This window comes from Balaenoptera ricei, chromosome 4 (assembly GCF_028023285.1).
Source record: "Balaenoptera ricei isolate mBalRic1 chromosome 4, mBalRic1.hap2, whole genome shotgun sequence".
NCBI lineage: Eukaryota > Metazoa > Chordata > Mammalia > Artiodactyla > Balaenopteridae > Balaenoptera > Balaenoptera ricei.
The window spans coordinates 138,829,882-138,842,737 of NC_082642.1; the positions used below are offsets into that span (position 1 = coordinate 138,829,882).

General features: G+C 33.4%; 1 protein-coding gene across 1 annotated transcript in view; it reads left to right on the forward strand.

Moving 5' to 3' along the window:
- Positions 1 to 12,856, forward strand: part of NCAM2 (neural cell adhesion molecule 2) — a 228,663-nt gene that overhangs the window by 180,805 nt on the left and 35,002 nt on the right. The window contains 1 exon segment of the mRNA XM_059920007.1: positions 9,360 to 9,540. Coding sequence (XP_059775990.1) covers positions 9,360 to 9,540 — 181 coding nt within the window.

Consider the following 12,856-nt stretch of genomic DNA (forward strand, 5'->3'; position numbering starts at 1 on the left):
TTATCTCCATAATACTGTGTCAATTCTATTTATTTTAATTTTTTTCCTTTTCCATCCTTTCAAAATTCACTTTAATACGTTTAATAAATTCCCTTAAATTTGTTTCCATGACGAAATTATGTGCAGCTATCATTTTTAATTCACATACATCTTTTTGTATTCCAACACCTACTCATTTCTTGCAATTTTTGAAATGTAACACCAAATTTAAAATTTTTTCTGGCTTCCAGTTGGCATGATTACTTTTTTGTGTTTGTTTGTTTTATAGTGTCTATGTAATGGTGGCCTCACAAAACAGATTGAAAAATATTCCCTATTTTTTTTCTCCACATCAGGCAAACCTTGGAATTTTAGGTGATCATTTTATTTTTAATTTATTTTGTTTACCTTCTGTTTTACTAATGTTTATGATTAGGCCCATATTGTCTCAATTTCATGTTTATGTTTACTGAACACTTATTAATACTTTCCAAGTTTGTTATATTTTAGAAAATAGTGTAATTGCTCCTTAATAGTACATAGATGAATTTTAACTATTTTCCCACAAATCCACAATTTTCTAAATTATAATGTTGTTGCTTTTAAATTCAAACATCTAAATATTTTCATTTTTTTAAATTAATTTTTATTGGAGTATGGTTGCTTTACAATGTTGTGTTAGCTTCCACTGCACAACAAAATGAATCAGCCATACACATTCAGATATCCCCTCCCTTTTGGACTTCTCTTCCATTTAGGTTACCACAGTGCATTAGGTAGAGTTCCCTGTGCTGTACAGTATGTTTCCATCAGTTGTCTATTTTATATGTAGTATCCAAACATCTCAATTCTGAAGGATAGTAAAAAGGAGTCTAATTCTGAGTAGCATACATCAACAATTAATTTTAGACACCAGTTCAGTGTTTTACATTTCCAACTGATATCCCCTTCCCAGGACCCCTCTTTGTTGCAGGTTTCAATCTGGGGACGATGAACAGCTGTGTGTGTCTTATTGCTAATCTGATATGGAGGCTTCATGCCTCCCTTCCAAAACAACTCTGAAAGCCTCACCTGTCTCTCTATGAATCTGATGGTGTTTCAGTAGTCAAGCCAGGTTTCTTGCCCATTTTTATTTGACCATCTGGAAAAATCTTTGGAAGGGAAAGAGTCTCTCTGTAAGGGTCATACACTTAAATCAAATTAGTGGGAATTAAACTGGGAGAAAAGAACTTGAATGCAGATTGTGGCCTACAATTGCACCCAGAAGAATTTATGGTACAAAATGAATGGTAAGAATTTGTAGGTAACCTCAATAAAATCCCATGGTGAACCCTGAAATTCAATGACAAGTTGTAAAAATATGCTTAATATACTCTCTATATGTATAATTTCTACCTAAAACTAAAAGCTGTGCTTGTCTTGGCCTTTTGAAGAGTTGATATTGGAAATAACACAAATGTTATATTGAGTTTAACCAGAATCATTAATTTCAATTGATGATGGCAAATATTTATTCTTTCAAATTGTATCTTTTCTTCATCTATTAGTGAGTTTTATTAATACAGCATGCATATGTAGGAATGCTGTGACTTTGTTCAGCTGTACAGTCAGGTGTCCAAATTGTTTTTCCTGATGTTCTTTCATCCTTAGCATGTTGGCTTTTGTCTTCATATAGATTATCGTGTGTTCCTAAGATGTTGCCCTCCCATCTACCTTTAGAACGTGAAGAGAGCAAAAAGAACAAAAGGAGCAATAGGTTGTTTAAGCTTAATTTGTCTGTTTTTCCAGCAATACCGTACACATTTTTCAAAAACTCCACCAAGCAGAATTAGAATTATGTCTCCTTAGATAGAATATGTCTCATGACCACCACTAAAAGAAAGGTGTTATAGTTGGGAGTTGGGTCAGCTAAACAATGGAGTCTTCAACATACTGTTAAAGTAATTACCTTTATCATTATATAGGCTGTCTTAGTCTGCTAGGGCTGCTGTAACAAAATGCCACAGACCAAGTGGCTTTAACAACACAAATGTGTTTTCTCACAGTTCTGGAGTCTGGAAGACCAAGATCAAAGTTTCAGCAGGTTTGGTTTTTCCCAAGGCCTCTCTCCTTGGCTTGTGGATGGCTACCTTCTTGCTGTGTCCTCACATGGCCTTTTGTCTGTGCACACACACCTCTGGTATTTCTTCCTCTTCTTATGAAAATATAAGTCCTCTTGGATTAGGGCTCCATCCTAAGGACCTCATGTAACCATAATTACTTCTTTAAAGGCTACATCTCCTAATAGAATCACATTGGAGATTAGAACTTTAACATATGAATTTGTGGGGAATGTACACAATTTAGTCCATAACAGTGCTCCTGTCATGAATCCTATGTATCTAAAAAGGCACATTATTGGCACTTTGGGTGGCATAACAGTGGTCCATCTAGAACTCAACCACCCATTACAGTATGTTTAGCATCTCCCACCCCCACTCACTATTGCAAATAGTGGTCCCAGTCATTGTTGAAACGAAAATGTTCACTGGAGTATCACTACATCTGTTTAGAGCCAATTAGATTCACAAAATGGAAATAGACATTCAAGGGGAAATATATGTATATATTTGAAAACATAAATTGCCATTTAAAATGCTGACCAAGTTTACTTTGGTTTCCTTAATGTGTATTAGAATTAGTCTTCTATGAGAAGTTGTGTGCGAAACATACAAGGACACAGATAAGTAAAGTGTTAAGTATAATAAGATTAGAAAATTTTGAGTGATTCAAATTTAGATAGGTCATCAATATATTTTACCTTTACATGTAGCTAATGTGGCTCAGCCTCAGATTAAAACTTGAAAAAGAAAAAGTTTTGTTTTCAGTAAAGCTCTAGCTTCCATTATTTCACCTTTCTTCCCCCCACCCTGCCCCAACCAGCCTAATGTTAGCAATGCCCTGCTTTTGCCTATTTACTCAATATCCGTGTTTACTCTACCAATAAAAGAAAGTTTTAGTTTCTCCCCAATTCCATCTTATTTCTGTCTTACCAACCCTCTCCTCTTAATTTACAAGAGCCAGCTTTTTCTAACTACAAAAATTACTAGTGGATCTCATTTTAAATATCGTAATGAAAATGATTGGTTGCATAATTCAAACATAGCTATAATTGATGGATAATCAATTACTGGGTTACTGCCCTAAAGCTTATTAGCATTTTAGCAGGGAACACTGTTTTATTAGTAGAACTTTGGGCTTCTACGGTAAGATTTGTAAAAGTAATTCCTCATATCCTTTGTATTTCAAGGAAGGTATTGCTAACTCTTGGAAGAAAAAATATATATAATCATACATAAAGTGATTTTTTTTCACATTTTGTAATGGACAAACTGAACCTTACAGAATTTGGGTGACTTGGTCACCTGTGGGGCTGGGGAACAAAACATGAGACTTTATAGCAGAAACACTTTTGCAGCAGTAAGGGCTGAATTGAAATTTGCCTGTGGAGATTGTATTGACTCCTCATCCACTGTCCCATCTTAACTCAATCACCTAGGACCTGTGCCTCCAAATACAACCATTCTGATCCGCTTCATCTTTACCATATCATTTAGTGGTATGCCTTGTACTCCAATACACTAAAATCATCTCCATATTCCTGTGTTTTTCTTTCTCTCCCTTTACCATCTCCTCCATCCTGCAAATATCATGCTCTGCAGGCCCAATTGCAAATTCCAAGATTCAGTATAAAGTTATATTTATGTGGTCAAACAATAGCCCATCTTGGGGAGGAATAATTTTCTCCACATTTTCTTTCTCAACAGGTTACTTCTTCACATTAAAAACTTTCATGTTCAAGATTCAGTCGCTAAATGTTTATAGCTGCATTTACCTTGACATTTTCACTTGTAATTGAAATAATAACTATTTCAAAAATAACTTATTGCTGTTCTTTGTATGATTCCGAGCTACTTCATCTATTAGTTCCTCAAACTGCATGTATTCCACAGTGGAGAAAAGCTCAGTTGAACAACTTAAAATTTTATTTAGCTATATGCAATGCATTTTTTATTTGGATAACCTCTATGGAAATAAAATAGGTAAATTTGGAAAGTAAGGAATACTCTTATGAGTTTTACTTGATTGCTTCTTTTACCCTACCTTTCAACTCCCCTGTGCACGGGACTATATGTTTTATAAGCTAGGAAACAAAATTGAGATAATGTGTTCCTTATGTGAGTGTTGATTTATAGCAGACATTGAATCTGAATATTTAAACCTGCATTTCACTGGAAAAGGAAGACTAATCATATTGTAATATACAGAATGTTTAACTTCCTATAGATTATGAATCAGGAAACACATTATTCTATGTTATCTTGTAGTAGATAGAGCACACAACTTTGTTCAGTGACCTATTAAGAAGACAGAATCTATTAGAACAGAACTAGAGTAATAAAAGCAGAATTAGATGCCTCCATGGACCCATTGTGAAAATTAACATCTCTAATAAGTCAGTGAGATTAAACAATGTATTTGGAGAATAAAGACAAACATTAATCTTGTAACGTGTATAGAAAAAATTAAAGCAGTTATTCTATGTACAGAATATTTTTACCTACTTCATATTGTAATATCAAAAGAACTCTATATAATTTAATAAATACTTTTGTACATGCTTCCATTAGTTTTTCACTGTTTTCTCTCTAATTCGATGATAGGTATCGGATCATAACTATCACTTAGTGTTGGTACATTAAATAAATTTCCTGAGCTAAGAAGGGTTAAATAAAATTAGTGACCTAACATCAATTTTGAGGAATATACTATAGGGACTAGAAACACTGCTCTAGCATGTGTTTCTAGGTCATAATTGACCTTCTTAAGCCTGACTCAAAGTCTGGAAAGTTGTATCTCAATGGCCATAGAAAAAGAAAAGTTAATTTTGAAAAGGGTTTTAAGTAGAACTGAGGTTTTGTTGCTGAGGGAACTTATTTTCTAATAAATTATTAAAAGTTTATTAATAACTTATTTTCTAATTTAATTATGTCTAGGTGTGTATATTTACATTTCTTTAAAGCCATCAGTTTAAGTTTTGAAATATTTTCCAACATTGAATAGCTATGGACATTAAAGAGTACTAAACTTTTTGGTATTTTTTTCTTTGCTGTTAGTGAAAATGATGATTTTTATTCATCCTTGTATTGTTAACATCAAATAGACTAATTGTTGCCTGAATGAATAAATGCATCAATGACAATAAATAAGTTAGTCTACATTGTGCAATTATAAATGATCCTGTATCTAGATTAATAAATACAAGAAATAATAAATGCAAGGGAAAACACTTGCACTGTGTGAATTTTCATGGGATGTGAGAACACAGAAGGTGATGAACAGGAAAAATTAGATCTTATTTTTCCCTAAAGAAGTACCTCGGTGATGGAGAGTTGGAATCGATAAAGTAGGGTCCAATTTACAAAATTTTACCAAGCTTCAAGACCTGGAACAAAGGCAGTTTGAATCAACTATAATAATGTTAAAAAAGAGATTAGAATTTGAAACTCTCCTAAAAACTTCCAAACCTTGCATTTTTCCCAACCACAGCAGAGTGTGTGTGTGTGTGTGTTTGTGTGTGTGTGTGTGTGTGTGTGTAAATTACCCAGATTGCTAAATCACCTCTCATATTCAGAGTAGCAAACAGAGCCTTAGAGAATTCTGCGGCCTTCTGTAAGGTCATACAAGTAGTGAATAGCTGAACCAGGCTACCGGGAAGTCCAGAAACAGGAACTGCCTTGCATTGGAACACACAATCTTAAATCGTAACACAGTGGAATCACAGGAACCTTAAAATTAATCAGGTTAATACAAGCTCACCTTCTCTATTGTCCTCTCTTTTTATAATTATTCAGTTTTTACTTAAGATGATGTTGACCATATATATCCTGAGACTTTGAAAAGAAAGTTAGTAGATTTCTTCTTATTATGAATAAAAGCAGTCAAGGAATCATCTACAGATAAGCAAACCAAAACCCTCTCCATCTCTCCTCCACTCTCCTCTCTATACAGCTGATAGCAAATATTTCCCTATATGCTGATATTATGATTTTAGAATAACTTTTAAGGAGTCCCCTTAATGGTCATATGGCCCTGCTATCTATGTTTTGACAAAAAGGATTGCTTAAAAGAAACTATATCAAAGCAAAATGACCATATTTTTTTCAGTAGCTGCCCTTCAACATTTAACTGGCTTATTAATAATAGCTGTATTCAGCAAATCATCTCATTAAATTACCTAGGGGAACTTTTTGCAACTAGATTATCTTAAATTGTTCCCTCGGCATTTAAGTTCTGTAAATTAGGCACTCTACAAATGCATAAATGAGATTTTGATGCTTAGGAAAGTATTTGGTAACACCCACTTTATTTTTTTCCCCTATTCCCTAGGAATAGCAATTAAGGGATTAAAAAGCGTCCTTGTCTAATGGTGAATGGAAGATGAAATTGACTCAAATTTGGGAAATTATTATAACTCCTTTCGGTTCCTTATGCCATCAGTCCAACTATCTAAAATGATGGAGGGGCTTTTAATTTATCATGCTAAGAGCTTCAACAATTGAAAGTTAAGTGATTGGAAATTCACAAGAGACTATCTGCATGCCTTGGGCTTGTCAGGAAGTTCCACTTCAAATGCTCAATTCTCAGAAATAGTATTTTTGGGGAATAACCTAAAGGACGTGAAGTCTCTTTGTCCCTCTGAATAATAAATTGTATCCTAGGGTAATCCAGATACCAGCTGTTGGCTTATTTCTGGCTCTTTTACCCACATCTCCACTCAGATCCAAAGCAAAACTCAACTCTGGATTTCCACACAAATATTCACTTTCACCAAGCATTTGATAATAAATTAGAACTTATACTTAATTATTGAGGTAAGGGGACATCCACAGGGGCAACTCTCTACTGCTTTGTGTAACTTTGTCCTTATCTAATCATTCAGTCTTCCTACTCCTCATCTCCTCCTTTCTGTATATGTGTCTATATGCAATTTATAATATACCAAAGATTTATATATGTATTTTACTGTTTATATGTATGTTTGTGTATATATGTCATATCATATATGATCTAAAATTACTTTTCAGTGGAGATTTTTGTAAGCTTTATGTTTCTTTTGGTCAATACCTATGAAGTGCTTTTACATGTACTTAAAACAATACACATACAGTGTCTGTTTTTACATCTCCCAGAGGTTGTGCATCTTTCTGAGGTTTTCAATCATTTTGCCTATTTTTTTGGATCAAAACTTCTGTGAAGGAATCACATCTTCATTAACTAGGTGAGGATGAATGAAAAGAAAAATGGTACTGGAGTTTCTTATTTCCAGCAAAGTTGACATTACTTCCCCAGAGAAAACCTTCCTGATTCCTGGACTCTATTAGTTCTCCCTGTTATATGCTCCCAAAACACCCTCTTGTTTTTCAAAGAACTCATGTCTTCCTTCTGTGTTGGTCTGTATACTCCAAAATAAGGATTTGTACATGTTTTATTCACTGTTGTGTTCATAGTTCTAGAAGAGTCTCACTATCCACTAAAGACTGAATAATTGATGAATGAACTGATGAAGAAAGCGGATGTTGGGAGAATCATGGCTAATGACACAGCTATTCTAAGCAATTCAAAAACACACCTAGATTCCTTTCTTAACTTTACTAGTCATTTAATGACTTGGACAAGTTACAAGGTTTCTGGTCCAAGCTGTTGTTTTCCAATGGCTTTTCAGTACACTTCATAACACTGGACACCAGCCTAGTCTAATAAATTAGTGAGTTTATAAGTTTCAGAAAGCAAGGGAATTTACCTCTTGTTTATATGATTATTTTAAGTGCTTGTCCGAAACACCTGGAGAGGGGTAGTATCTCCAGTTTTAGACGAAGCAACAAAAGAGGCCAACCGACTTCCTTTGTAATAAAAGTTCTATGGAACCAAAAATAATTAAGTCGGAAAAGAGAATCACAGTATGGTACCAAAACTGTAATGTGGTCTTATCTCCTTTTGAAGGATACTTCATATTTGTAGTACCATCAATTTAATGCAATTATGAATTTAACTTCCACAACTTGATTTTAGATAATAAATCCTCATTTTTCACTATAAATGTAGAAAACATTGTTATTCTTTCTAGTCAAATAAACATTGTAAAATATTGGCTCAACATAAAGTAATACTGGGCTGAGCTCTGAGGTTAAAAAAAGATTGACTAATCGATCTGTTGATCTGTCTATATATCTATGTGTCTATCTATCACTATGTCCAGGTTACAATTTATTTATAATTACACCTCTGGGAAATTGAGATTTTCAGTGGCAGTGATGGATTATTGGATTATTAGATATGTGATTTCAGAGAAAATATTTATTTCTATATAGTTATTATGGAAATAGTTTCTTTTTAATAATAGCTGTCATTTGTTAAGTGGTTATGATTCTTAATGCCCTGGAATATACAATTTACTCAGTTTTCCTCTTTGCTTCCTCATGAAAGCTAACAGAGCCAGCTGCTACCCTCATTTCTGTAATAGAGATGAGGGACACAGGCAGAGATTACCATTTAAACTTTAAATGGTTTACATATGGCTCAGCTGAATGTTCACAATGCTTAGGATAGTTTAATCCATAAAATTATTTCAATTATTTGTAACTGTAGTCATAGTTTTTTTTTTTTTAAGGGGTTATTCAAATAGCATGTTGTCCAAAACATTTATTTTAGAAAAAGAATCTGGATTTAAGTGTAGAATGTTCATGATAGGATAACATATTTTAGTTTCTTATGCTAATAACTTGTTTAACAGGTAATAAATTTTCTTGTATGTTGTTTCATTATGAGTCCAAAACATCATAGTAATAAAAAATGATAATGGAAATTTAAATCTATTTTAAAAATCCAGACATTATTTGTAAGACACTTTACTACCCACTGCCTGCCCTGCCCCAAACATTGAACAATAGTCTCTGGAAATTGTTTTAATGGGTATGTTAAGCTTTTTCTATATATAATATTTTGTTTTCCCTGTTCACATGATTATTAATAATCAACAAAGTGGCTAAACAGCAAACTGATATATGTGAAATTTTTAAAAATCTTAAGGTAAGTGAATTATCATTTGAATCATCAAGGATTAATTATGAATTACCACTCTTCAGCTAATTTAAAAACAGTTACATTTTTTTGTGGAAAAATCTTAGAAATGACTTCATCTATATACAACTTCATTTATCCCAGTGGATGAGAAAATATCCTTTTAACCCACTTGCTCCATTTCAAGATAAATTATTTTTTTTAAAGATCACAACTTTATGCATGGGTATTTACAAAATATATTTGTATTGCCTTTACAGAAAGATAAAGAAGACCAGTGGCTAGAGAAAAAAGTGCAGGGAAATAAGGACCACATTATTTTAGAGCATCTACAGTGGACAATGGGGTATGAAGTTCAAATTACAGCTGCCAATAGATTGGGATATTCAGAACCAACAGTCTATGAGTTCAGCATGCCACCAAAACCCAACATTATTAAAGGTAAGCAAACTATATGCTTTCTTAGGCTGAAAATAAATATGATAGTATCTTTTATAACCCCTCTGGATTTTTTCTTAATATTGAAAACATAATTTTATAGAAGGAAGTATAAATTCTAGGTTCTAATCATGATTATTTACATGTCTTAATCAAGATTTCTCAGTTGCTCTTGCCATAAAAGATTGGTTCATTTGTAAATGTGCTTTGACAACTTTAGTGGTTGAAGTGGTAGAGAGAGAATGAGCAGAGGGGGAGGATGGAGGATAAGAGAAACTGTTGAAAATCAACATGAAAAATATTCGTTGAGACCAGAAAAAACTTTTGCAAAGGAGAAAACTTCTCTGCCAAACACATGAGGCCTGGTCCTCCACTTCTGGGAAAATGAGCCCATTCATGCCTGACTAAGCAAGTTGAGTTTGGAAAGATAAAATCTATCACACAATGAGGCAGAAACAACCACAGATACACCCGCAGAAAGAACTATGAATAGAGTTTCAAAGAAGCTCAAAAAGTCGCAGGACACTCATTATTGGTGGTCACAGCACACTGGTGGCTACCTTTATTAGGGAATAGTGCTTACATTATTTTATGCTAGTGATATTGTCAAAGTCTACAGGAGGGATATTAAATTTTTTTTCAGATACATGCTATAGAGGTGAAGATGCAAGAATTTGTCCTGATTCATAGTCAGTTAACTCTGTTAATGAGTTGTCATATTGGTCATATTTTAACATTCATCGTTCCTTTACATATTTAAAATTTTTAAATTTAAAATTTATACATACATGTATATATACACACATACTCTTTATATACAGATAGAGACATCAGAGCTGCATATTCATAAACATGATTTATTTAAGTCATATTATAATAGAGTATCAGTATTACATACTATTTTTGAGACTGGAAAAAAATTTGTCAGTTCCGTCATGCTATTTAATCCTCTTGTAATTTCAAATTAATATTAATTTCATTAGTATGACTTTGTTATCCATCATTTTTCAATTGAAAGCAGCTTTATACAATTAATCTTTCTATAAAAAAGTAATTACTATTGGTTTTATGGTTTAAAAGTAATTTATATCATGGCTTTGCATTGCTAGTATTAATTAATAAGTGCTTCCAATTATAATTTGAAATTAGGAAGTTGGAAGTATATAGAAATAATATGGATAGCTGGGTATCATATTGTGCTGGCACTTTTTATAATTTACAAAGTACTTCTGCACTTATTATCTCATCTTATTCTTGAATCTGAGTTGAGCAACAAAGAGTTATCCTCATTTTACAGATACAGTTTTGAGAAGCTAAAGTATTTGTTCAAGGTCAGAGCTACTTTAAATCATATGACAAATCCCATGTCCTTACAAGATGATACACCTAATAAAAAGAATGGTTGAATGAACTATTAAGTTCATTGTTTCTGTGAGTTTTAAACATCAATAAATGCTTCTACAATTATAATGCATTATGTCTGTAGTAATTATCCTCTCTGCAGATATCAGGAACATGATATAAATATGATTTTTAATCTGAGTCAGAATCTTCAGAGGAGGATTTCAAGAGCAAACTTCATCCTCCTACATCTTTTTTTTTTTTAATAGATCTTTATTGGAGTATAATTGCTTCACAATGTTGTGTTAGTGTCTGTTGTACACCAAAGTGAATCAGCCATATGCATACATATATCCCCATATCCCCCCTCTCTTGAGCCTCCCTCCCACGCTCCCTAGCCCACCCCTCTAGGTCGTCGCAGAGCACCGCGCTGATCTCCCTGTGCTATGCTGAAGAGACACGTACCACAGTGTTCATTTCAGCACTATTTACAACATCCTCCTACATCTTTAATCAAGATAAAAATGAATATTTTTTGAAATGGAAGGCAATAATTTAGTTTTACAGATAAAACGCAAACTGTAAAAAAAATAGATTTCAGGCAGGTTACTTTACGTTATACTCCCAGAGTCCCTGTTATGCTGTTTTTATAAGAAACTGTTGTTAATAAAACAATAGTAAGTATAAACCAAAAGATAAATAAATAAAGATAGAATATATATGAAGAACATATATATGAAGAATATATATATGTATATATATATATATGGAGGCACAAAAATAAAGTATGTTATGATGCATTTTCTATAAAAACATTTTGTTTCAGTTTTGGAAAGTTAGTTTGTGGACAGTGCTTAGAAGGAAAATGGTTTATAGTTTCAACTTTGCTCTTGTCATTTAACTTCTCTTGATATGTATTTCCTAATCCCTAAGCTAGTTTCTTCTGGTTCTGTAATATTAAGATTTATTCATTCATTCATTCCAGTTATTCACTGGGGTCTTGCTTTGTGGAAAGTACTGTGATGAGTGCAGAGGAATTATCTGTGAAAAGTACAGAACTGGTTCCTGCACTCAAAGACTATATAATCTAGTAGGGAAGATAGACATTAATCAAGAGTTAGAATAACCACCAAGTAATTACAACTAAGAGATATGCTGGTGCAGTGTGCTGCCATGAGAGCCTTTGGCAAGTATACCTAACTTATAGGGGTAGGTGAGGCTTGAGAAAGGATTCCCTTGGAAAGTGACTTTCTGAAAGAAACTTGTAAGGAATGAGCCTTCCACGGAAAGTGTCTTATGTGGAAGAAGTCTCTGAAAGAAGAAGGAATTTGATTTGCTTTAAGAACTAGAAAAAGGATGGCTGGGAGAGAAGCTGGAGGTGTGTGAACAAAAATAAGGATACCGAGAGATCTGTGACCCAACCAATCCAAGGTCTTCTAAAAACCATGTAAATAATTTTAAAACAGATCCTGAAAGTCATAAGAAATCATTTGAAGCAGGGAAATTATATGAATAGATAGACATTACAGACAGATTAATCTTGCTCATCAGGATAGAAGCAAGAGATGGATGGACATGAATGCTTGAAAAAATGTGGTAACAGTAGAAAAAGAAAGCAATGAATAAATTCCAGACACGTTGTAGATGTAGATTAACCTGCCTGTGTAACAGAATGGATTCAGTAGATATTGATGACTTTCAAGTTTCTTGCTTGGGCAACTGGAACATTGTTAACATCGTTTCTCAGGATGAAGAATCTTATAAACAGAGCAGGATTTGGAGAGTAAGGGTCAAACATAAATCGGTTTGGTATTCGTTAGGTTTGAAATGTCAAATAGATGTTAGATATGTGTGTATGGAGATGAGAAGACAGCCATGGCCTGGAAATATACATTATGATGTTTTCAGCCTTAACAGATAATTGGTATTTAAAGCCTGGGTGGGGATAAAACCACACAGTGAGTAATGTCTAAGCTCT